General features: G+C 36.0%; 1 protein-coding gene across 2 annotated transcripts in view; it reads left to right on the top strand.

The window, feature by feature from the left end:
• ano1a (anoctamin 1, calcium activated chloride channel a) overlaps nucleotides 1–24,964 on the top strand; it is a 115,027-nt gene that overhangs the window by 35,341 nt on the left and 54,722 nt on the right. For both annotated transcript variants that reach the window (XM_056462313.1, XM_056462312.1), the window contains exons 4-9: nucleotides 2,325–2,423; nucleotides 2,535–2,686; nucleotides 8,699–8,753; nucleotides 11,206–11,257; nucleotides 16,853–16,908; nucleotides 17,006–17,047. In XM_056462313.1, the coding sequence (XP_056318288.1) occupies nucleotides 2,325–2,423; nucleotides 2,535–2,686; nucleotides 8,699–8,753; nucleotides 11,206–11,257; nucleotides 16,853–16,908; nucleotides 17,006–17,047 (456 nt within the window). The remainder of the gene's footprint in view (nucleotides 1–2,324; nucleotides 2,424–2,534; nucleotides 2,687–8,698; nucleotides 8,754–11,205; nucleotides 11,258–16,852; nucleotides 16,909–17,005; nucleotides 17,048–24,964) is intronic.

The raw sequence follows: 24,964 nt of genomic DNA, 5'->3' as shown, positions 1-24,964 counted from the left end.
TATGAATGGTTTGCATATTTCTTATTTTTAAGAATTCCTATTACAAGAGTTTTAAAGTGACAGTTCACCCACTATTTACAATTTACTCTTTCTCAAGTGGTTCCAAACCACCTTTATGAGTTTCTTTCTTCTGTTGAACTCAAAAGAATATATTCTGAACAAAGCTAAAAACCGGTAACCATTGATTTCCATAGACTGAAACACAAATGCTAAGTCAATGGTCACAGGTAAACAGCTTTATCTTGGAAAAAATATATTGTTTTGTGTTCAACAGAAGAAAGAAACTCAAACAACTGAAGGATGAGTAAATAATAGCAGATTTTTTTGTTTTTGTGCAAACTATCCCTTTAATGGGCGTCACGGTTGCGCAGTGGGTTGCACGATGGCCTCACAGCAAGAAGGTCGCTGATTTGAGCCTCGGCTGGGTCAGTTGGCATTTCTGTGTGGAGTTTGAATGTTCTCCCCGTGTTCACGTGGGTTTCCTCTGGGTGCTCTGGTTTCCCCCACAGTCCAAAGACATGTATAGGTGAATTGGGCAAGCTAAAGTCTGTAGTGTGTGTATGTGAATGAGTGTGTATGGATGTTTCCCAGTGATGGGTTGCAGCTGGAAGGGCATCCGCTGCGTAAAACATATGCTGGATAAGTTGGCGGTTTATTCCACTGTGGTGAAAAAGAAAATGAATGAATGAATCCCTTTAATGCCACTAGTACCTAACCCAAAATAAATGTTTATTTAATTATACAAGATATATTATTTGATGCACAGACAAATTGTGGCTTTACTTTATTTTACATTCTAAAGCAAATATTTGTTAATTACCTTTGCCTGTAGCTTATTATTCATGGGTGTTTTTTCCATTTATTTTTCCTTTCATATTGCATTATGGGATATTTATCTCTGCTTCGGCAACATTTGATGATGAAAAATTAAAAAGCTGCCTTTTTATTCCTTCATTTTCTTTTTTGGCTTAGTCCCTATATTAATCAGCATTCACCAAAGCGGAATGAACCGCCAACTTATCCAGCATATGTTTTATGCAGCGGATACCCTTCCAGCTGCAACCCATCACTGGGAAATATCCATATACACTCATTCACACACATACACTACGGACAATTTAGCTTATTCAATTCACCTATAGCGCATGTCTTTGGACTTGTGGGGAAAACCGGAGGAAACCCACGCGAACATGGGGAGAACATGCAACTTCACACAGAAATGCCAACTGACCCAGCTGTGGCTCGAACCAGCGACCTTCTTACTGTGAGGTGACAGCGCTAACCACTGCTCCACCGCATCGCCAAAGCTGACTTTTATTGACACTTTTTTTTTTTAAGTAGTTTGAAAATCAAATCAATACATTGTCTTGGTCAATTATGGTACAAAAACTGTTGCACAACTATATGTTTTACTATATAATACTAAATATTAAACAACTATTACTGTATGTTGTTTCTAAACTATGAATAATGTCAGTCGTTAAACTTCATAGATTTTCAACATCAAAAGATGTCAAAGTAGAGATTAAGGCCACGTATTACAACTCATAAATTGCAAGCAGCTGCTAAAACTGTAAAGATATTTTTAAAGTGTATCATTAAAAAAACAAAAAAAAAAAAACCTGAAACATTCCACAGATTGTACAATAGACCCAAACGATATATACAGTTGAAGTCAAAATTGTTAGCCCTCCTGTGCATTTAATTTATTTTTATATATATATTTTTTTCAAATATTTCCCAAATTATGTTTAACAGAGCAATGAAATGTTCACAGTATTTGCTATATTTTCTCTTCTGGAGAAAGTCTTATTTGATTTATTTCGGGTAGATTAAAAGCAGTTTTAATTTTTTTTAAAAACACTATACGGTCAATATTATTAGCCCTCTTAAGCATTTGCTTTTGACTGTCTACAGAACAAACCATCATTATTCAATGACTTGCATAATTACCCTAACTCACCTAGTTAACCCAATTAACCTAAATGTCACTTTAAGCTGAATACAAGTATCTTGAAAAATATCTAGTAAAATAGTATGTACTGTCGTCATGGCAAAGATAAAAGAAATCAGTTAGTTATTAAAACTATTATGCCTAGAAATGTGTTTAAAAAATCTTCAGAAGCAGAAATTAGGGAAGAAAATATACAGGAGGGCTAATATAATTCTTACTTCAACTGTTTATAGAATCAGAATACTATAAAGACTTGATGGCCAGAAAGAAACTACTTCCAACTTTTTGCAATGAGACCGCTTTTACTAGACTCCTTATAGTGAATAAAACCTATTTAACCCAATCCTGTTTGTTTTTCTTTGTTTTCTAGAATAAAATTCCTGGTGTGGGGTTCTTGAAGATTCATGCACCTTGGGAAGTTCTTTGTCGAGAAGCAGAGTTTATGAAACTAAAAATGCCAACAATAAAGGTATTTGCCCTTTATTCATATCAGTGTATAAATATATGATATCTACTCTGATGGATTCTCTTGTGCTTTCATGTGATTTGTATTTTTATTTATTTATTTAATTTTTTTCAGAAATATGAAGTAAGCCATGGAAACAGCATTGTGGAGAAGGTCAACAGGTTTATGCAGAAATTCACAGCACCTTTGCAACCCAAAGTTGGAGACCGTCAGATTGAACACGAGAAACACCTCTCGTACCCATTCTCACGAGAAAAGCAGCATCTGTAAGTTTAGGATTGTTATTATTTTTAAATCCTATTTACTGTGAGTGATCTGTTCCTCACATGGATCAATTTGAATGAATGATTGCCAATTGTGATGTTTTTACTACAAAAATCTGAAAAATGAAGTGCCCCGATATGCTTTTCATTCTATTAAAGGGTTAGTTCACCCAAAAGTGAAAATTCTGTTATTAATTACTTACTCCCATGTCATTTCAATTTCCTGAGACGTTTGTTCGTCTTCGAAACACAAATCCAGATATTTCGGATCAAATCTGAGAGCTATCTCATCCTCTGTAAACGGCAACAGTCACAATACATTCAAAGTCCAGAAAAGCAAACAAAATCATTGCCTTCAGTTGTTCAACTGTAATATTGTGCTTATATAGGGTATGGTAAATTATTACCATAAACAATGTATTTTGGGAGACCATGAACTAAACAATAAAGCACAATATGAAATGATAGACTTTTTATTTTGTCCACACAATAGCATATCTTCATATTGCACAGCCCTAATCTGATTTAAAAGACATTGGCAAATAAAGTGTATTTAACCTTTTTTGTCGTTCTTGGAGCTTCGTATGATTACATTTAAACAACTGACATTGCTTTTCTTGAGTTTGAACATTTTGTGAATTTCATCTAAAATATCTTAATTTATTTGCTAAAGATGAATGAATGAGATGAATGAATGAATAGAAATACTTTCTATTTACTACTAATACCTATATATATATATATATATATATATATATATATATATATATATATATATATATATATATATATATATATACATACATACATACATACATACATACATACATACATACATACATACATACATACATACATACATACATACATACATACATACATACATACATACACACACATACACACATACACACACATACACTCACCGCCCACTTTATTAGGTACACTGGTCCAACTGCTCGCTAACGCAAATTTCTAATCAGCCAAACACATGACAGCAATCAATGCAATGCATTTAGGCAAGTAGACATGGTCAAGATGATCTGCTGCAGTTCAAACCGAGCATCAGAATGGGGAAGAAAGGTGATTTAAGTGACTTTAAACGTGGCATGGTTGTTGGGGCCAGATGAACTGGTCCGAGTATTTAAGAAACTGCTGATCTACTGGGATTTTCACACACAAATATCTCTAGGGTTTACAGAGAATGGTCCAAAAAAGAGAAATTATCCAGTAAGCGAAAGTTCTGTGGGCGCAAATGCCTTGTTGATGTCAGAGGAGAATGGCCAGACTGGTTCGAGTTGATAGAAAGACAACAGTAACTCAAATAACCACTCGTTACAACCGAGGTATACAGAAAAGCATCTCTGAATGCACAACACGTCCAACCTTGAGGCAGATGGGCTACAGCAGCAGAAGATAACACCAGGTGTCACTCCTGTCAGCTAAGAACAGAAAACTGAGGCTACAATTCACACAGGCTCACCAAAATTGGACAATAGAAGATTGGAAAAATGTTGCCTGGTCTGATGAATCTCGATTTCTGCTGTGACATTTGGATGGTAGGGTTAGAATTTTTCATCAACAACATGAAAGCATGGATTCTTCCTAACTTGTATCAAAGATTCAGGCTTGTGGTGGTGTAATGGTGTGGGGGATTAGTACCAATTGAGCATTGTGTCAACGCCACAGACTACCTGAGTATTGCTGCTGACCATGTCCATCCCTTTATGACCACAGTGTATCCATCATCTGATGGTTACTTCCAGCAAGTACTTCCAACTTGTCATAAAGCGTGAATAATCTCAGACTGGTTTCTTGAACATGATAATGAGTTCCCTGTACTCAAATGGCCTCTATAGTCACCCAACAGATAACTCAATCCAATAGAGCACCTTTGGTATGTGGTGGAATGGGAGATTCGCATCATGGATGTGCAGCCGACAAATCTGCAGCAACTGCATGATGCTATGATGTCAATTTGGACCAAAATCTCTAGGTAATATTTCCAATACCTTGTTGAATCTATGCCACAAAGGATTAAGGCAGTTCTGAAGGCAAAAAGGGGTATAACCTGGTACTAGTTAAGGTGTACCTTATAAAGTGGCCAGTGAGTGTACATACAATATAAGCGTGAATGAGTCTGTGTGTGTGCCTGTATGCATGTGTGTGTAAAATTCTTACACATGTATATCTTTGTCCATATTGAAGGGGGAGGTTGATTTTGATGTGTTGAGCCATGATATAGAAAGAAAAGCTACTGTAAATAGCGCTTAATTTTTACATGCAATCTGACTTTCACATTCTCTGTTGTTACCTCACTCAGGACATGCGTTAAGGCTTGCCTTACCGTAATACACCTAAAACACGGATTGCCGTAAAACTCGTCAATGGCAGGGAAGCGTTGTCTCTTAATTGATGAGTTATGGGGAAAGAGTTGATGTTGTGGGTAATGTAGATGTGTGATTGTATAACGTCTTCATAGATTCTTTAAAGAAAGTGTAGGATTAATGGAGTTAATGTCTCCTTGAATGAACTGATTCCGAACTGCCTGAAACAGGTCGTCAGTAATTTCAGCCTTTAGGCCCTGTCACACTGAGCACAAAGCAGTATATGGAGGTGAATCGCAGACAGACTGCATTTACACTGAACATGAAACGTTTGATTGCCTATGGCAAATTCATGGCGAGGTGGTGCTGACCACAAGAATGCTTTTTTTGGCAGTCTGCCCACCACAATACACATCCTGATCTTATCTCTCTTTTTTTTTTCTTCTTTTCTTTACTTCACCTAATGCATGCATGTATGGATGCAGTTTGGTTGTTTTTTTTTACCTTGTCCACTGCCAAACAGACAACACCAAATTTCTGTCATGCTTATTAAACTTAACTTATGCTTGTCATGCTTATTAAACATTTTCTCTGCAATTTCTTGCCAGATAATGGGAAATGACCTACCAGTGCATTTTATGTTGTTTAACAAATTTATTCATCTATGTATATATGTTTTCCCTTTACAAAATAATGGTTCAAACTCCTAAAAATATCATTAAAATAAATTGCGCATTATACCAGATATTTCGTTGCACATTTTAAGGAGGTGGGGGGGTGATTCGTAAGTTGTTAGGATGACATTGCTGTCACTCTGATACAAGTTTTATTTATGGAGAAAATTACAAAGCACTGTAGAGTTTGGGTGCTCTGTGTTTGTCTGAGATAATTGGTCTTGCAAAATGTGTATATTCCATACAAAGTATAAAGCTGATCGGTCAGTTCTTGTCACGTGACCCGCAGCATTCATTCAACGGGGTGCGCCTGGAAGGCACGCACTTCCATTGGAAATAACGAACTTGTGCGAACTCTAGAAAAGCAATATGCAAACGGCTCCTAAAAGGCCGCCATCATTTGCGATCTTCAGCAGTTGATCTTCCTGCGCAGACATGGTGGATTTACCTGATTTGTTGACAAATGGATTGCAGAGCCATTCCTTGGCAGTTCGCGGGTCTTTATTGGTGCTTTTCCCCTTAGCAAAGAAACTTTCCAAAGACGTCTGTTTCTTGCTCATTTTGCTGCTTGTGGGTTAAATTTGGGCACTCAAGTGACCAAAATGTAAGCAAGAGAGTACAGTCATTTTTCAAAATCAAAGATTGTTCAGACTCAGATAATAAATAAAATGAAAATAATTAGTGATTTCTTGTGCGGCCCAGTACTAATTAATCCACGAACCGGTACCGGTCTGATCTAGTAAACAACTGACCTAAACCCAACCAATAGTGTTTTCAAAAGCAAACGTATAAAAAAAGAGAGGAAAAAGTTGTCCATATTGAGATACTATAAATGGTGAGAAAAGTAACTCTTACAAATTGTAGGCATCTTTAAGTCAATTTGTGGTATTTATTTGGTGAAACTTCAATCAAAACGTTTGTTTGTCAACAATGTGTCCTTGTAAATATCATTAGTGTGAAAAAGAACAAAAGTTGCTGTAATCAGGCTGCCTCATAGCATTGATTTCACTTATGTTTATGAATTTGTTTTTGCAGTTTCGCAATGCAAGTTGCTTACTGTAGAGTTCCAGCATCGAAATTGATGGAGCATAGATCAAGGTCTCATAATTCAATTTGAAAGAGTAAAAGGGCAACATAAAAAGTGTGAGGTTTTAACATATTTGCATTTTTACCAGTTTATGGTCTTCATTGGCTGCCTGTAAATTGTTTCTACTTTATCTGACACTTATTCAAACACAGTAATTTCAGCAGAGAGTTGGCAAAATTTGGTTTGTGTTTTTGTAGCTTCGAAAATATGTTCACATACACTACATGATAAAAGTCTTGTTGTCCCAGTTGTTGGAGCAACAAATAATAACTTGACTTCTAGTTGATCATTTGGAAAAGTGGTGGAAGGTTGATTTTTCTGATGAATCATCTGTTGAACTGCATCCCAATCATCCCAAATACTGCAGAAGGCCTATTGAAACCCGTATGGACCCAATATTCTCACAGAAGTCAGTCAAATTTGGTGAACGAAAAATCATGGTTTGGGGTTACATTCAGTATAGGGGCGTGCGAGAGATCTGCAGAGTGGATGGTAACATCAACAGCCTGAGGTATCAAGACATTTGTGCTGCCCATTACATTACAAACCACAGAAGAAGGCAAATTCTTCAGCAGGACAGCGCTCCTTCTCATACTTCAGCCTCCACATCAAAGTTCCTGAAAGCACAGAAGGTCAAGGTGCTCCAGGATTAGCCAGCCCAGTCACCACATATGAACGTTATTGAGCATGTCTAGAGTAAAATGGAGGAGGCATTGAAGATGAATCCAAAGAATCTTGATGATCTCTGGGAGTCTTGCAAGAACGCTTTCTTTGCCAGTCCACATGTCTTTATAAATTAGTTATTTGAGTCATTGCAGAGATGTATGGATGCAGTCCTCCAAGCTCATGAGAGTCATACACAATATAAATTCTTTTTCCACTGAACCATGACTTTATATTCTATACTGTATATTATTTCTGTTAAGTGACAAGACTTTTGTCCGAGCAAATTCAGACCTTACTATCCTTATTTAATAATTAAAAATAAGCTTAATCTAGAGGCCTTTGCCTTTCAAATAAGCCACTTATGATGCCAAATGATCAACTAGAAGTCAGGTTATTATTTGTTGTTCCTAAAACTTGGATAGGCGACAAGACTTTTGTCAAGTAGTGTATAATGATATAATTGATATAATTCCTATTTCTGACACCCAAACAGTAGGCAGCAAACCAGTCATAAATGGGACTGGGCCTTCTAACCAATCAGTTCAGGGAGTTTAGATAGACCATAATTAAACAAATCATTTCAGACACTCAGAGAAAAGAAAAATAGGTCCCACTTTATATTAAGTGACCTTAACTACTATGTACTTGCATCAAAAAATAAACACAATGTACTTACTGTGTTCATAATGTATTTGAGAACACTTGTGGTGCTCTTGAGTTGGGATAGGATTTGGGTTATGGACAGGTTTGGTGGTATGGGTGGGTTAAGGTGTAAGGGATGGTCAACGGTGTATTTACAAATGTAGTTACAGAAGTTAATTACAGATGTAATTACGTACAGGTATTTAATCAAGTATAAGTACACAGTAAATACATGTATTTACCATAGACTGTGGTATTTACACAAGTACATTGTAACGAATTATTAATTTCTGTGTAGGTTCATAGTTGTTAAGGACACTTAATATAAAGTGGGACCGAAAATTATGTATGATTTTTTTGACCTTGTATGAATGTAAAGCCATTGTAGGTTTAAAGGAACAACTTAGCATACCGGGGCACTTTACAAAGACATGATTGTTATGAATGTTCACATTTCTTGTCACGCTGAGTTTGTGATATATGAAGGATTGTCATTATTCCTCAAGAAGGCAATATTATGTTAAAGCTTTTTTACAGCCTTATGCTATGATATTGCCTGTGGAATTGAATGGGGAGGCACAAAACAGTGTGTAAAATAACCCTTAGTCTCTTTTCACAGCTTTGATTTATCAGACAGGAATTCCTTCTTCGACAGCAAAACCAGGAGCTCAATCGTAAGTACCAGTCTCTTTAGAAAAGTGTTTTGCCTATATCCAGCCATGGACGATTTAATGCCCAATGTCATTTATCCCTTGATTTGATTACCAAAAGGCCTTTGTACCTCCACACCAAAATGTCAGTGACGTCAAAGTTGTTCTTTTCCTGGACAGTAATTGTAGTCACTTGATCTGTCAGCTGCCTCTTACAATGCCTTTCAACTGCAAATTGTTTTCAGCAGCATTTATTTATTTCTGCTATCTTAGTTCTCTTAATGCTATCACAATGCAAAAAATGCTTTCCTTACTTAGATTTTTTGTCTTGTTTATAGTCCTGTTTATATCTTAAAATTCCTAAATCAAGAAGCATTTTATGGACAAGTAATACACATTACAGTACCCACAATAAGTTATGTTGTGAGGGATTCAGTGGATGTCATGCATACAGTGTTTGTTTCACTTCACACATTTTTGGGATAGGGAGGCAATTGACCCTTCGCTAAGCCCCGCCTTCCTTAGTTACTGTTGCTATGCCTGTCAAGCTTTCGTGCCAGCAACGTCTATTACAATGTGTTTGCGTCTGTGTCAGACATTGCCAGGGATATAATTAGTCATCAAAAAGGTGAGATATCCAAGAAAGCCAGACAAAAAGGACTGCAGTATGCGTTACAGGGTTATATCCACAACATAATAGGCAACCGATTCGAAAATAATTTAATCAAAATTGAAGTTAGCTTAGCCTAGCGGCCTCATACGCTAACCATTCAACACCTTAGTTCATGCACAGCAGGATAGGTGAAATTTAAACATAATCTATTAATAACTAATTAAACCGTGATTTCTCTTTTTTTTTTGCCAGAAAGCCTGATAGATTAAGTGTTGTGCAATGAAATATTGTGTTACTAACCAACGAGGAAACATGCATGGACAGTCATTGGCTTCTACATCATTCATCCATAGAAAGAACAGCCAGAAAGAAAAAATTTATGGATTTGTGTCGAATATTAGCATCATTTACCCATAACAATGTACACTTATCTTTGTCTGTATATATGTTTGTTTTCTCTTTATCCAGTTTCTATTCTAATTTGCAATTAAGTGAAAGAAATAAATGAATTGAAATGCAAATTAAAGTATAAATAGCAGAAGTGAACAAATCGATTTTCCCTACCACAAATAATAATCCGACACCAAATATAAAAGCAGAAACTAACCTGCTATAACCTGCTATAACATCGTCACCAATGACTAACGTAAATCTCAAAAACATCAGTGATTTGTTGCTCTGACACCGAGGCTTATAAATTACTCAAAAACAGCTGCGGATAAAGTATATTGATCGCAAGTGCTCAGACTGTGATCACATCTCAGTTTTGTTCTGTTAATATGTAATTTCAAATATTCGAAGCTTGTAACAGATGGAAATATGATTCCTATTAGTATGCCTACTATGGCGAGTGCTTAAACGGAGCAGTGCTCATTATATCGAGCGAGAAGAAAAAAAGAAAAAGACAGCTGGAAGACATAACCTGCTTTGTATTTTTGTATGAAACACAGTTTAGATCTGTTTAGGGTAGGAGGTGTGTAAGTTATTGCCATCAGTCTATCACTGATTGTGTCAGGAATATCAAAACAAAACAAACCTAATTTCACTACTTTAGCGCCCCTCACAGAGCTTGATCCACGCTGGCATTTCTCCTCATGGGTTTTGAAAAGGGAAAAAATTCCACCACCCTGTTCAAACTTTTAGGATACCGATTATCAGATTTGCACAATCCAAATGCACAATGCTATGGCCTGTCTCCTTCGCTCGAAAGCTTGACAGAGCTCCTGTGCCTAGCTACGGTTGCTAAGCCACGATTGGTGGGTGGCGTTTTTTTTTGGGTGTGGCTTAGCGAAGGGTCAATTGTATTGGGGTGATACACACTTCATTTTGTGTTTTCCATGCAATGGTTTCATTGTGTACAGGTGTGCCTTATATTTGGGCTAATACCAAAAGGCAACCCTTTTCAATGTGGCATCATTCTCAACACACTGTGGGTATAAAAAGCTGGTATTGTCGGTAAGTCATTCCAAGTTCATCATATAAACAGCAATGGTCACAGGACATAATTTAACGAATAAGCAGCGCCACCTGGCCATGGTGCACCTTCGGGTTGGTGGCAGGCAGTAAGATGTTGCTTGTGAACTTAGGGTGCTTTCACACCTGCCTTATTTAGTTCATTTCACTTCATTTTGACATTATTTCTGAAAATAAGACAATATTGTTTGCTTGTCTAGAAAATGCTTCTTGATATGAGAATTTTAAGATATTTTGACTAGAAATGAGACAAAAACTCTAAGTAATGGCATTTTTGCAGATCTTTGGTTATGTTTTGCCATTTAGGATGCAAGTGTACGGTCAGGAATAATATTTTTAATCATCTTAATTTGTGATCATCATTATTAATCTATTAATACTCATTAACAGGTGTATGAGATTTTAAAACGAACAAAATGCACACGGGCAAAGTATATCATGGGTAAGTTTCATCTTGTTACATTTGCCATGCAAACTAATACATAATTGACCTGAAACACCATCAGTCATGTTGTTCGGTTGCATTTTATTTATCATTGTCCATGTTCCATGCACTAACTCTGACACGAGGAAGTCATGGCGGTGGCTAAACAAACTAAGGATTACGGGATCGAGTTTATAAAACCAAACAAGTGCTTTGTTGATACAATGTTTGTTATCATCAGCTTCCTCTTTTAACATAAGCTTTCGAGGCCGTCTTTCTCTGTTAATGTCAGTTTGATGGCTTCGGCCACAATATTCTTAACCACGCCCCTCTTGTATGGTTGGCCATGAGGGAATGATGCGCAAAAAAGCCCCGCCCCCTACTCAGTATTCCAATTCAGTTGGTAGTACATAAACATACTGAAAAGAAAGTTAGTTTGAATAGTTGATAATGTACATACAGAGACCCATAAATCTAAGCTCAAAGGGTCTTTTAAAAAACTAAATAATGAAAATAAAATAAAAATATTGTTTAAAAAATTAAAGCTTATAGCTATCTGTTTAATTATTTAAGCTAAATTGATTTATAGGTTATGGATATTATAATTCCGTTAATATAAAATTAATCAGAAATAATTATAATAAGCTTCGCTAATATTAACAAAAATATATATTATCTTTTAAAAGTATTTACTATAGTACACTCCGAAATAAAGGTACGCGAGCTGTCACTGGGGTGGGATCTTTTCAAAAGGTACACATTTGTGCTTAAAGTGTTCATATTGGTACCTCAAAAGTATATATTAGTACATGACAATTTTAAGAGGAACACTTTTGTACTTTTTAGGTACTAATACAGTACGTACCCTTGAGGTATTAATATGGACCTTTTAGGTACAAATTTGTACTTTTTGAAAAGGTACCACTCCAATGACAGCTCATGTTCCTTTATTTCTGAGAGTGTTTATGCTATAATAGGGCTGCACAGTATATTGTTTCAGCATCGATATCACAATGTGATCAATCACAATAGTCACATCGCGAGTATACGCAATGTTGAGCCTGGATTATAATTGGTCACTTGCAAGTGTGTTTCGAGGCCCGTGACTGCTGTGTTAGGGTTTTAAAAGCATTCAGACCTAAGAAATTTGTATCGTTTGTCGTTTTGACAAATTAATAACAATTTAGTTACGAAGACTATGCAGTATTATTTTACATTTGATTGTTCAATTATTGTACACATCAATACAGTTCAACAATAAACGTTGTTTATTTTATTAGTATTTTTTTCTTTATTGAATTAGTCTATGCTTGTTGATTGTTTCTTCTATTTTATGCATACGCACTCCTACAGAATCATCCCAATCAATCTAAAATGATCAATTCTTTCCAAATAGTTATTCAGCACATCTACTGTAGGTAAATTGTATTCCTATCGCATAACATATACAATAAATATTGCGATATTCGATTTTTCCAACATCGTTCAGCCCTATACTACAGGGGTTCTCAACCTTTTCACTTCTTTTCACTTCTTTCTAAAGAGAACCACAGGTCAACAGGGAGATTGCAAAAGAGCAGCTTCTGCTTTAACCTGGACTGACTGAATATCTACTATTAAATATCTACTATTCAAAATTATACAGACAAATGTAAAATACAGTAAAACAGCCTAAATCTGTTGAAACGTGTCAGTCTGATGGCAGTTGAGTTTGCAGCTGGATATTATTTCTGAGATCACTGACAGGAACAGTGAACAGCTCCGCCAGAGTGCGTCTGAAGCTCATATGCAAGTGTATTTTACATTCTATGGCAGAAACACCATTAAGCCTCGCTATATCCTCCTGTATGGGTGCACATTCATAATAAAACACTTATTAATTTGGACAACTATGCAGATATATTAAATAGTTCACATAAAAATGCATACAAAGAGACTTTTCCAACAGACGTGATCATGAGGCTGTTTTTGACCGAGTTTGAAGTAATCAATCAGAGAACAGGAGATTGTGCATTACTCCGATCATTTTAATATAGCATATTAATAATGAAATGCAAAAATTATAGTATAATATTGAGAGTTATTATATTTTAGTATAATATTGAGAGTTATTATATTTCAGTATAATATTGAGAGTTATTATATTTCAGTATAATATTGAGAGTTATTATATTTTAGTATAATATTGAGAGTTATTATATTTTAGTATAATATTGAGAGTTATTATATTTTAGTATAATATCTCGTGGGCCATCTGAAGGATCGCTGAAGCCCACCGGTTGAGAATCCCTGCTATACTATACCATATTTTTAATTTAAACCAAGATAAACTGGAGGTGTGGCTATATTGCGTCAGAGTTTATTATTGTTGTTTGCTCACAGTTGATTGGTTCCCTGGAGCAGGTTAGCATTGCAGCATAAGTTTAGATATCTTCATGCTACATAAAATTTAGGATCCGTGCAAACAAAACTGAAACTTAACTGGCAAGGCAGTAAATCTCGCTTTGTGGCACAGAGTCATTTAACCATAGCGAAATGTATTATACGCTAAACTGAAATATGATATGCTATTTATCATTAAAAAAATAACACACTGTATGTCTACTGTTTGAAAACTGGTAAGACAAGAAATGAACAATTCAAACAATGGAGTTCCTGGATTGAATGGTTTTTGTTCCTTCAAAATTGGCTAAATGTTTTCTGATGTTTTTATTAAAGACACACAGGGTATGTATTAGTGTATTTATTCATCATACAAACAGTATGGTCAGGAATATGGGACACTTTTACAATAAGGTTGTATTAGTTAATGTTAGTTAATGCATTAACTAACATGAATAAACAATAAATAGTAAGTTTATTGCAATATTTGTTCATGTTAATGTAGGTAAATGATAATATAGTTGTTCATTGTAAGCATAAATGTGGATGTTAATAATGCATTAGTAAAGGTTTACTATGATTAATAAATGACCTAACAAGTGTAGGTCATTATTAGTTTATGCTAGTAAATACATTAACTAACATTAGCTAATGAAACTTTATTGTAAAGTGTGACCAGAATATGTTTGGATTAATTACATTTTATGATGAGAATCTCTGATTGTAGAATTTGACCCAGCAAACAGTGCAAACGGCCTGTGAAAGAACACACAGGCTCTATGACACTTTCATTTAAGCAGAATATCTCAGATGGAGATCACTAAAGTCAAGCTGTTTTATTGCTGCTTTCAGATCAGTGGTGACACTTTTGTAGTATAGACCGAGCATTTGGAGTTGTCAGATTGTATATTAAATAAAGCCGCAGCACGTATCTTTGTAATACGCAACTACACACATATATAATTTATATTATAAAATAAAATATTAACTCCTTCAGACGTGAATTATGTTCCAGGTTTCTGATATGTGCAAAGTATGTTTTCACAGTTCTATAAATGAGACCAAAATTCAACACCCTTTAAGTTTATATATTTTTTTGTTTATATATTTTGGACATCTGGTCAGAACAGTTGTACTTCCAGTACATTATACCAACATAAAATACAAAAAACACATGATTGCTCGTATAACTTTAAAATTTATTTTTAAAATCACAAACATTAAGATTGTAACATTTTTACTTTGATTTTGAGGTTTTTGTTGTATAGATTGCACCTTATAACAAACTTTATATATCTTCATCTTCTTCATCACATCTGAGATATTTCAATCTGCTATATGCTCAAGAACTTCAAAAACTGTGTTATCTGCAATTTTTTTCAGCAATGAATTAGTACATCGATATGTTTTTTTTTTAATAAAAAAAGTTCAATCAGCATCACTGGAGATTTGCTTTCAGTAACAGATTTTGAACCCATTATACACCCTAATGTACTGTGTTGTGAAGTAACAAATTACAAATACCCAAACTACTGTAATTGAGTAGTTTTTTCTCAGAAATTGTAATTTATTAAGTCATTTTATAAACGTGCACTTTTTACTTTCCTTTGAGTACATTTTTGCTGCAGTATCAGTACTTTTACTCCACTACTTTCCTTCAACCTGAAGTCACTACTTTATTTTATTTTGTTCATGGGGACAAGAAAAATCAGCCTTGTGATTCCTGTCCAATCAAATCACACATAGGAAGTAAATCGCAACATAATGATGTACCTCAGGACATGGGCGATTTGTTGCAGCAAATTGTTTGGAAGCATTAAGTGTCCAAGACGATGTCCGTAATCTCTACTCGCATTGACCGAGACTGTTTAGATGCATGTCACTGATAAGAAGATGACAGATGTTTACTGTATGAAGACCGAAATGGCCTTAAACACCCAGCAGGCACAAGGCACGTCATTTGATGTCATTTTAGGACGTCAAAACAACGTTGTCCTTAGATGCTAGCTAGACTTCACAACCTAAATCTAACCTAATATTTACGTCTGATGGCGTTGTGTGTCTGCTGGACAATAACTAAATGCACTACAGAATGTTACGTTTACTCACATCCACAAATTACATGTAAAGCTCAGCTTTTTACAGCATAATACTCACTACTCTTGATTAATTTTGAAAGGGCTACTTTTTACTCATACTTTGAGTAATATTTACAACAGATACTGTACTTTTACTCGCACTACATTTTTAAGCAAGTAATGGTACTTTTACTTGAGTATGATTTTCATTACTCTTTCCACCACTGCTAATAGACAGACGACTTTGAAAAAACCCCTGATCTAAAGCTTGCAATGTTACAAAAGATTTGAAACTTTAAATAGTAAGCGCAATCCTTCTTTTGTACATATAATATATCGAATATTGGCATACATATAAGTAAATGTGAATAAAAACAGTGTACATGTGGCTTACGTGTCTGAAGTGATGCCATGCTGCTTTTCAGTGTAGTGGATTTTTATTCAAATTACAACATGCTAAGCCTTGCCACCATTTGATTGGTGACAATCGTCCACACTCATGGACTGCAGGCTTTAAATTAGATGAAATGCTCAAGAACCACAAAAAACATGGGCTGACATGTGATGTCCATTGTACTGGATACATGGTTTAAGCTACTGATTGATCAGACCCTGTTATGCAGAAATGTCTTCAGTGGTTATTTACTATTAAAGAGACACCACTGCCAAATAATCTTAAAAGATGCATTGACTCAAGTGATTTGCACACTTAATCTCTTTATCTCGCTTTGTCTGTCTGTCTAATTACTGCATTAATAACTGCATTAGTCTGCTGTCGATGGCTCAAGGATCCGTTAATATCTCTAAAATGGAATTATCCACACATGCTTTGGATGAAATGCATAATAAATTAATCCTACACACACACAAGAGAAAAAAACTGATGAGCATCTTGGAATAAATCATTGAATTATGCAAGATTACCATAGTATAAATGGTGTAATTGACTTTTGCCTATTGTATTATTAGAAAGTCATGCATTTGCGATTTGTATAATTGCATTAATGAGGGCATCTTAATAGAAAGTGTAATCATATGAAATAAATGACACCCACACATTTTAATATCTGAGATTGGTTGATTGGATGGTTGAAGTGTGTTTTGTGTTTAGCAAAGCTCAACATGAAGAGTTTAATTAATCTCGTATTCACAGGAATCATCAGTCTACTGGGCAACGGTATCTACACTTCAGCCTACCCTTTGCATGATGTGAGTTATGTTTAACTTTTTTAAATATGTACAAAGATCTTTCCACTTCTATCTACTGAATATTTCTTTGTCAGTAATTGAATTATTGTAATTACAGGGTGATATTGATGACGTCCATGCTGAAGTAAATGACAGAAAGGTAAAAGCAATTATTATAGTCATTTTCAGACTACATTGTCAGCATTTTACAAAGGCATTAGGTTTTAAAGTCCTCCTGATTTCTGTGGTTGTAGGTATGAATTATGGTTATCTGTAAAACTCCAAAATTATAGTTTGCATGTAAAATACATCGAAGCCTCCAAAAATTGCAATATCTTACCTCATATTAATCAGTTTTTTTTATAACAGGATCATGCTTTTCATCTTGTCATCTGCTCTAACCAATCAAATGAACTTTAGTATTTGAAGTGTCCTGCCCCAACACTCTATGGCCCGTTTAGAATGAAAACGATCTGCGTCCACACTAGCATTTAATCCATTGTTTCTGAACAACTCTCCGTCTACACCACACCACTGAAAATGCACATCATGTGACCACACACACACTCTGGCATGCGCTGCAGCATATCTACCCAGATGAGAGCTGTGCTTGTCGGACTGTTCATCAATGATCCACCGCTGGATCCAATCTTGCTATATTTGTTAAAAGTGATATTTAATTCATCTTACTGTCTATATCTAACGACATATTCCCCAACTTTGGTCTTTTGAATCTATTACTTGTTTTCAGGTAACGTGTTTTGGCTGAGCACAAAGATAAGTTAATAATTAATGTAACCACGTACATTCTGCAAATTGACTGATTGCTTGCCTTTATATCCTATATTATATAAACTTATTGTGCATTATACTATTATAATGGACATTATTGATTATTAAAACTGATATTCAGTGAAAGAGACAGGAAATGTTTCATATTTTTCGCTCAAAATGAAAGGAGGTAGATGTTATAGACTCTGATTTGTTATAAATATGCATACAGTGAAGATGACGCTCATATAAATATGCAGCTACACGACGCCTCAACATTTTTGGTGTCTGTTAAGGTAATATCAAAATGAAAATAGGCAGTTCCTCATATCATGTTTTCATTTTATTGTTAAGAAAGTGAAACAACGTAGGCCAGGGTGATGTGAATGAGGTTATAGAGTACACTGTTCCCTTCGAAGAATTACCCAACGTGTGCTCGGGAGTTTGTTTTTCAAATCAAACTTGCAAAGTCTGAACTTACAAGGAGAGGATGCAAGACTGAACTGTGTGTAGGCTACTTAATATTGAGGAAAAAGCCCCAATTGAATGTCTGCAGCCATGCCTCCATTTTCAGACGTCTCCATTTTCCCTCATCCAAACTGACACTTAGCCACAGCGTTTTAGAATGAAAACGGGCTCATCAGTGTTTCCAAAACGCTCCGTTTTCGGCGCTCGAAAACTCCGGCGTAGTGTGGACGGATGGCATAACCATAGCAAAACTTATGCAATTTAAAACTAGAACTAATTAGTGTAAACGGGGCCTAAATACTGTAGACAATAAAGCTGTCATGGAAACAACCTGGACATTGATTGAGTTGACCACAAGTCCTGGAATGAATCCTTCCTGTGATATATTTTGTTCTGTATACAGTTATAAGTTTTACATGTACAGACTGTTCATAAGCCTAGATATGAAGACAGTTGAACTAGGTCATGGAATCTGCTGCCCAATGCCAATTGCGTTTGAGTTTTGATGCTCTGCTGTTCCTATTTGTGACCAGCTCCTGTTTTGAATTAACTGAAAATTCTCCTGGAAATAGAAAACTTTTTAAGAAAATGATTTCTTAAAACGAGCGGGATCCTTGAGTTAGACAGATTCAATATTACTATTGGACTGTGGTTGACATTATCCAATGTGTCTTTAACTCAGTGGGTCCTATCATATACGACGCAAGCGTATTTTCATGTCCAGCACCACGTTGTTTAAAAATGTAAATGCATAAAACATATAATGCATACTATAATTTTTTTCACCTAATAGTTTTTTAGCTACAGAACAAATCACTCTCTTGCCTAATTAATCTAACTTGCCCTTTTAACCCAGTTAACCTAGTTAAACCTTTAAATTCACTTTAAGCTGAATACTAGTATATTGCAAAATAATTAGTTAATTATGTATTATATTAGGGCGACGCAGTAGGTAGTGCTGTCACCTTACAGCATAAAAAGTCGCTGGTTCGAGCTTCCACTGGGTCGGTTGGCGTTTCTGTGTGGAGTTTGCATGTTCTCCCTTCGCGAGAGTTTACTCCAGGTTCTCATGTTTCCCCCACAGTCGCAGCAGTGGGGGCAGTAATGTGGTCTTTACTGGTCCGTTGTGGTAAAGAAGGAGCTGAGCCAAAAGGCAAAGCTCTCAATTTACTGATCAATCTACGTTCCTGCTCTCAGCTATGGTCATGAGCTTTGGGTCATGACCGAAAGGACAAGATCTCGGAGCCAAGCGGCTGAAGTTCACACTGTGGCAGGGTGCACCCTTATAGATAGAGTGAGGAGCTCTGTCACCCGGTAGGAGCTCGGCGTAGAGCCGCTGCTTCTCTACATTGAGAGAAGTCAGCTGAGGTTCCTCAGGCATCTGTTTTGAATGCATCCTGGACGCCTACCTAGGGAGGTGTTCCAGGCATGTCCCACCTGGAGGAGGCCTTGGGGAAGACTCAGGACACACTGGAGGGACTATGGGCATTCTCGCACTATGTACAGTTGCCTTGAACCGGGCTGAAGCACGCTTGCCCCCTCTCCCGTGTCCTCCGACGGCTTGCACTCACATTATGTTCAGGCCTGAGCACGCTTAGGTCATCAATGATGAGCTGTTCAGTAAGCGCTTTCACTCAGCACAGTGGAGATCTCTTTAGTTATATCGTTTTAGTCATTTGGGATGCAGTGACACGCAGTCAAATATTTCACCGAACAGATCAGCCACTTTTGACGCTTAATCATAAAGTCCTCGTGCTGCAGGAATTAGGAGGTTTGCTAAAGGTGAAACTGTCATGCAGTGAGGGGTTTACTTCTTTAATATTCTACGACAGTTTGCATTCATTGAACAGTACGAATGATTAATAGACACATATGAAACAGTCCCTTAAAAGTTACATCTCATCTTCAGTTTCGGGCTCAGATGCGCTTTGCAATTACACTACAAGTGAACCACGCTCTGGCACTCCAGGGCCGGCCAACTGAACCGTGCCTGAGCCCAATTCAGAGCACTTACACTTCACAAGTGATCCGGGAAATTGGCCTGTCCACGGTTCGGATAGCATAGTGTGAGTGCACCCTATGTCTAGGGCCAGAAGGATTCTGCACAGAATTTTGTTAAAAACCTGCAGATTTATGCAGAATGATTTTGGGAGTTTCATAACTAAAACCTTAGTATAGGAAATAAAAAGTAATACATTTTTAACTTGTATTTAATGTTTACAATGCAAATCCAAATAGATCCACTTTATTTGGTAAACTCATATATTATTTGATAAAATCATATAAATATTTTCATATTAGTCAAAAAACATTACTGAAATTAATAAAAAAACTGAATGAATATAAATTTACTCACATTTACAAAAGTAAATAAACAGAATCAATGATGGGCTAAAAATCTGCAGAATTCTGTGGAATTTTGCAATATTCTGCGCGCACAGATTCCGTGTGGGCCTACCCATGTCTCTCTGCGGGCCTGGGCCTGGGAACACCTCGAAGGAAGTGTCTGGAGAGAGGGAAATCTGTGGTTCTCTCCTAAAAATGCTGCTCCCGCGAACCCGGCCCCAAAAAAGTGGATGAAAAAGAATGAATGAATATGTATTGATATATCATCATGGCAAAGTAATTAGTTATTAAAACTATTATGCTTAAAGAGTTTGAAAAAAAAATTTCCCTCTGTTAAAAAGCACTTCTGAAATATTTATGTATTTATTAAAGAATTATTATTATTATGACAAATCTGGCAAAAGAGTTTTCATAATCCACCAGCCTTCAGTGTCACATGATCTTTTAGAGATCATTCTAATGAATGATTCGCGGTGTATTTCTAAAGTTTAATGAGGTTTACCAAAATAGTTTTCTTTTATAGCCTGTTGGAACCTTTGGATCTTTTGGTGTTTTGGATTATAACCAAAAACAGCAGCTTAAATTGTAACCTGAGTGACAGGCAGTAATGAAGCCATAATTTAGAGTGTTATTATGGGCCAGATGGAATGAGGGTTCCTGCATTGACATGATAAATTGTTTTGTTTAGGCCAATGTTCCCCATCTATAGTGCAGAGATTTGTTGTTGCATTCTTTCTGAAAAACGAGTCCTGCTTCACCTGCTTAGGTGTTTTTAAGGCACACTCATAAGACTGAATGTCACATCGACCACTTGAGATATAATTAAACCGTATAGATGTACTCCAGAATGGGGAGACCTCGCTCTGTACAGGAGACCTGCTGAGGCTCTGGACTCGCCTGCAGCGAGATCCGAATAATCGGCAGGTCACCAAGGCAACAGGATCATTTCCCACTTCAGCCATCTGTGAGCCGCACTCCTGCAGGCTTACTCTCCAGTCCTAGTGCAGCCCTTCACCAATAATTCATTACGGCTATTTACAAGGACTGGAAAAGAGTAAAAGTTTCGCTTTTGGAGAGATCTGCCAATTTAGGGCTTTTGTTCTTTTGATTATTGTTAGCCGTGGTTCCATCTATATGCAAATTTACCATTAAATCCTAGCATCTTTTGTAGATGTAGAGAGATAAATTTCACAGTCCTAGTTTTCTAGCAAATGGGAAATATAATGCGTAGCATGAATAGGAATATAAATATACACATTTACTTGCGCTTTTTTCATCTTTGAACACATTTTTAATGAAATTGTAGTTATATGAGGATGAATGGATGAAGACAGAAGATTAAAAGTGCCATAGGCTGCTTTAATATAATACAATGGTCTCAAACTCAATTCCTGGAGGGCTGCAGCTGTGCAAAGTTTAGCTTCAACCACCTCCAACTCACACCTGCGTAATAGTCACTAGTAGTCTTGAACACCTTGATTAGTTGGATGAACTGTTTTTGATTAGGGTTGCAGCAAAACTGTGCAGAGCTGCGGCCCTCAAGGAATCAAGTTTGTTCTCTGATATCTACATAGTAGGTGTGTTGTTATGCATGGGGCTTTAAGAGCTGTGTTCAAGGGGGGTAAAAATGAAAGATGCTGGACTGAAAAAGATTGACTGCATTTGGGTCTGTCAGTAGAAAATAAAAATAAAACGTGGTGTCAAAAGAAGTCAACCCCCGCAGTTCAATTGTCAAAATATATTTGAACAAATTAAACGACACTCTTTTCAACTGAATAGTTAACGTTGTTTATTTTAGCTAGAAAAAGCGAGTAAGCTATCTTTATGCTACAAGAGTTAACTAATGTGCTCACAGGTTGTGGTGAAGATGAAATATAGACTAAATTATAATCATACTCGAGAATAAGAGATGTATTTACAGTTGTATTTTGTGTTATTGTATATCAAAACAAAGACAGAAATTAATATCAACCTCCACAGAAACCAGCGAGTTTTGAGTTTATTTACTGTCATCCTTTAGAAAATTCTTAATAAGAGCTGAGTGATATGACATGATGCATAAACATGCATTACTCACTTACTCCCAGTGCTGTTTATATCGAAGTTGATATTTAGCGCTTAAGCACTTAAATTTAGCAGTTTGCATGTGTCTTCTGCCTCAATACAAGCATATGCTGCAAATTTAATAATATACACAATAAAGTTAAAAAAAAACATTTAAACGGAACTTATCTTTAGAGCATAGGTCTCAAACTCAATTGCCGGAGGACCGCAGCTCTGCCCAGGTTTTCTCCAACCCTAATCAATGTAGTAGGATGACCTGCTACTTTCGGTGAGATTCTGAAGTGCGTATCTGATGCACGCTACGCTATCCTATGATGCACCACAAGAGAATTCATGAATGGGAGGGAAGCAACCCAACTGACGTGGGCAGGTCATGTGATCATGACAAAATGGTGGATGTAGTACGTCCGCGTTCCGTTCATACTGCTCACATTCATACTGTATAGAACGTACTTATCTTACTGTTGAGTAGTAATTTTACATTCAAATGCAGTACCTACTGAGTAGTAGGCAATTTTGGACGCAGCCCAAGTGTCTAGTAGTCTTGAACACCTTGAGTAGTTGGATCAGCTGTGTTTGATTAGAGTTTAAACAAAACCCTCCAAGAATTGAGTTTGAGATTTATGCTTTAGGGACACTGATTAACTTAGTAATCTTCATATCTCACGCTTTTCCTTCTCATGCATTGTAAAGGTCAGGCATGGCTGCCTGCTTCACAGAATAAAAGTCCCACATATGTAGTTAGTTTAATAAAAACTTAACAATTATCACTGAGGTAATCTCTTTAAGAGATGTCATGGCCAATCAAACGCTGCCTGGGGCGTGCATATTAATAACCCCGTGTGAATTGTCACAGTCAGTGTTTTGTTTCAATTGGCCTGTTTTTCACTGGAATTTTACACTAACTGGATTTACATGAGAATGAGGAAACTGATGTTTGAGGCTCACGGCATCCTATTTCCATTTACTAATATAGGGCTGCACGATGTTGGAAAAAACTGATATAGCAATATTTGATTTTCTGCGATTAAGAATAGTTTCACAAGATGGTTTGAGTAGCACTATTTGACTGTTTTCTGGGGAGTCTAACAGTATTCAGGGACTGTACATACTGTACATAGTCACCTTTCTAGTTCAAATATCTAAAAGGTCAAGTAAAATATTTAGTTTTTAACTTCAGAAGAAATAAGTCAAAATTAAGAGTTTTACTGTACCTTTATCAAGTAAACAAGTACAATTATCTGCCAGTGGGGTGTGTAACAAATCTTGTTTTCACTTAGAAGTGAAGTCCAAATATCATTTTAAAGTAAGAAAAACATTTTGTTATGCATAAATCGTATACAGTAAATGCCATAAACTAAATACAAAGGTAAAATACATTGCTCCGAGTATGTTTTATTGCATTTTTCAGATGACAAATCCACTAGAGGGCGCTGTCTACATTTGTGCGAATCTGAAATATGCTTCTTAGGATATATTTTGATGTGACCTATATGAGAATCTCCTGCAAATTCAATTAATTAGTGTTTTTGTGATGACAAAACTGTACACCAACTTACTCTAAATAGATATATGACATTATATATTATATTATAAACATTATATAACCTCAATATACATACTAAATACCATTCTGTTGCTCCAACTATTATTCAGACTTTGCATATCTTGCGATGTGACTATTGCGAATCTGCACTTTGTGATATAAATGCTGAAATTATATATTGTGCAGCCCTATACTAAACTTTTATTATACTATGCCTAAGCATATACATATTCTCATTATATGGCACCTTAATTTTAGGCTTGAATGAACCCTATAAATTAGTGAGAGTGAAATGAAATCAAAAGCAAATGTGTGGTCTGTCTGTTTCTTAGTTCACCACGCCCACATTCTCTGCATTTTTCACACCTGCGGTGAGAACTTACCTGTGCTGAAATATAACTTGACTTCAGTTTCAGTTGGTTTATTTTATAGAGTCAATTTGTCATAATGACTTGGCACTTTTCACTATCAGAAACATTTAATTATAATAATTTTTTTCTTTTTGATAATAAATGTATTAAATTTGGGGCATATGTTATGCTAAATGAAGGTCTGTTACATAAATGAACTGAACTAATACACTACCTGACAAAAGCCTCATTGCCTATCCAAGTTTTTGGAACAACAAATAATAACTTGACTTTTAGTTGATCATTTGGTATCAGAAGTGGCTTATATGAAAGGCAAAGGCCTCTAGATTATGCTTATTTTACCACAATAAAATATGATCATGCCTTGATTTTTAATTATTCAATTAGGACAGTAAGGTCTGACTTTGTTTAGACAAAAGTCTTGTCACTTAACAGAAATAATGTACAGTATAGAATATAAAGTCATGGTGCAGTGGAAAAAGAATTAATATTCTGTATGACTCTCATGAGC

This window comes from Danio aesculapii, chromosome 7 (assembly GCF_903798145.1).
Source record: "Danio aesculapii chromosome 7, fDanAes4.1, whole genome shotgun sequence".
Classification (NCBI taxonomy): domain Eukaryota; kingdom Metazoa; phylum Chordata; class Actinopteri; order Cypriniformes; family Danionidae; genus Danio; species Danio aesculapii.
This window is presented reverse-complemented; position numbering and strand designations above follow the sequence as displayed.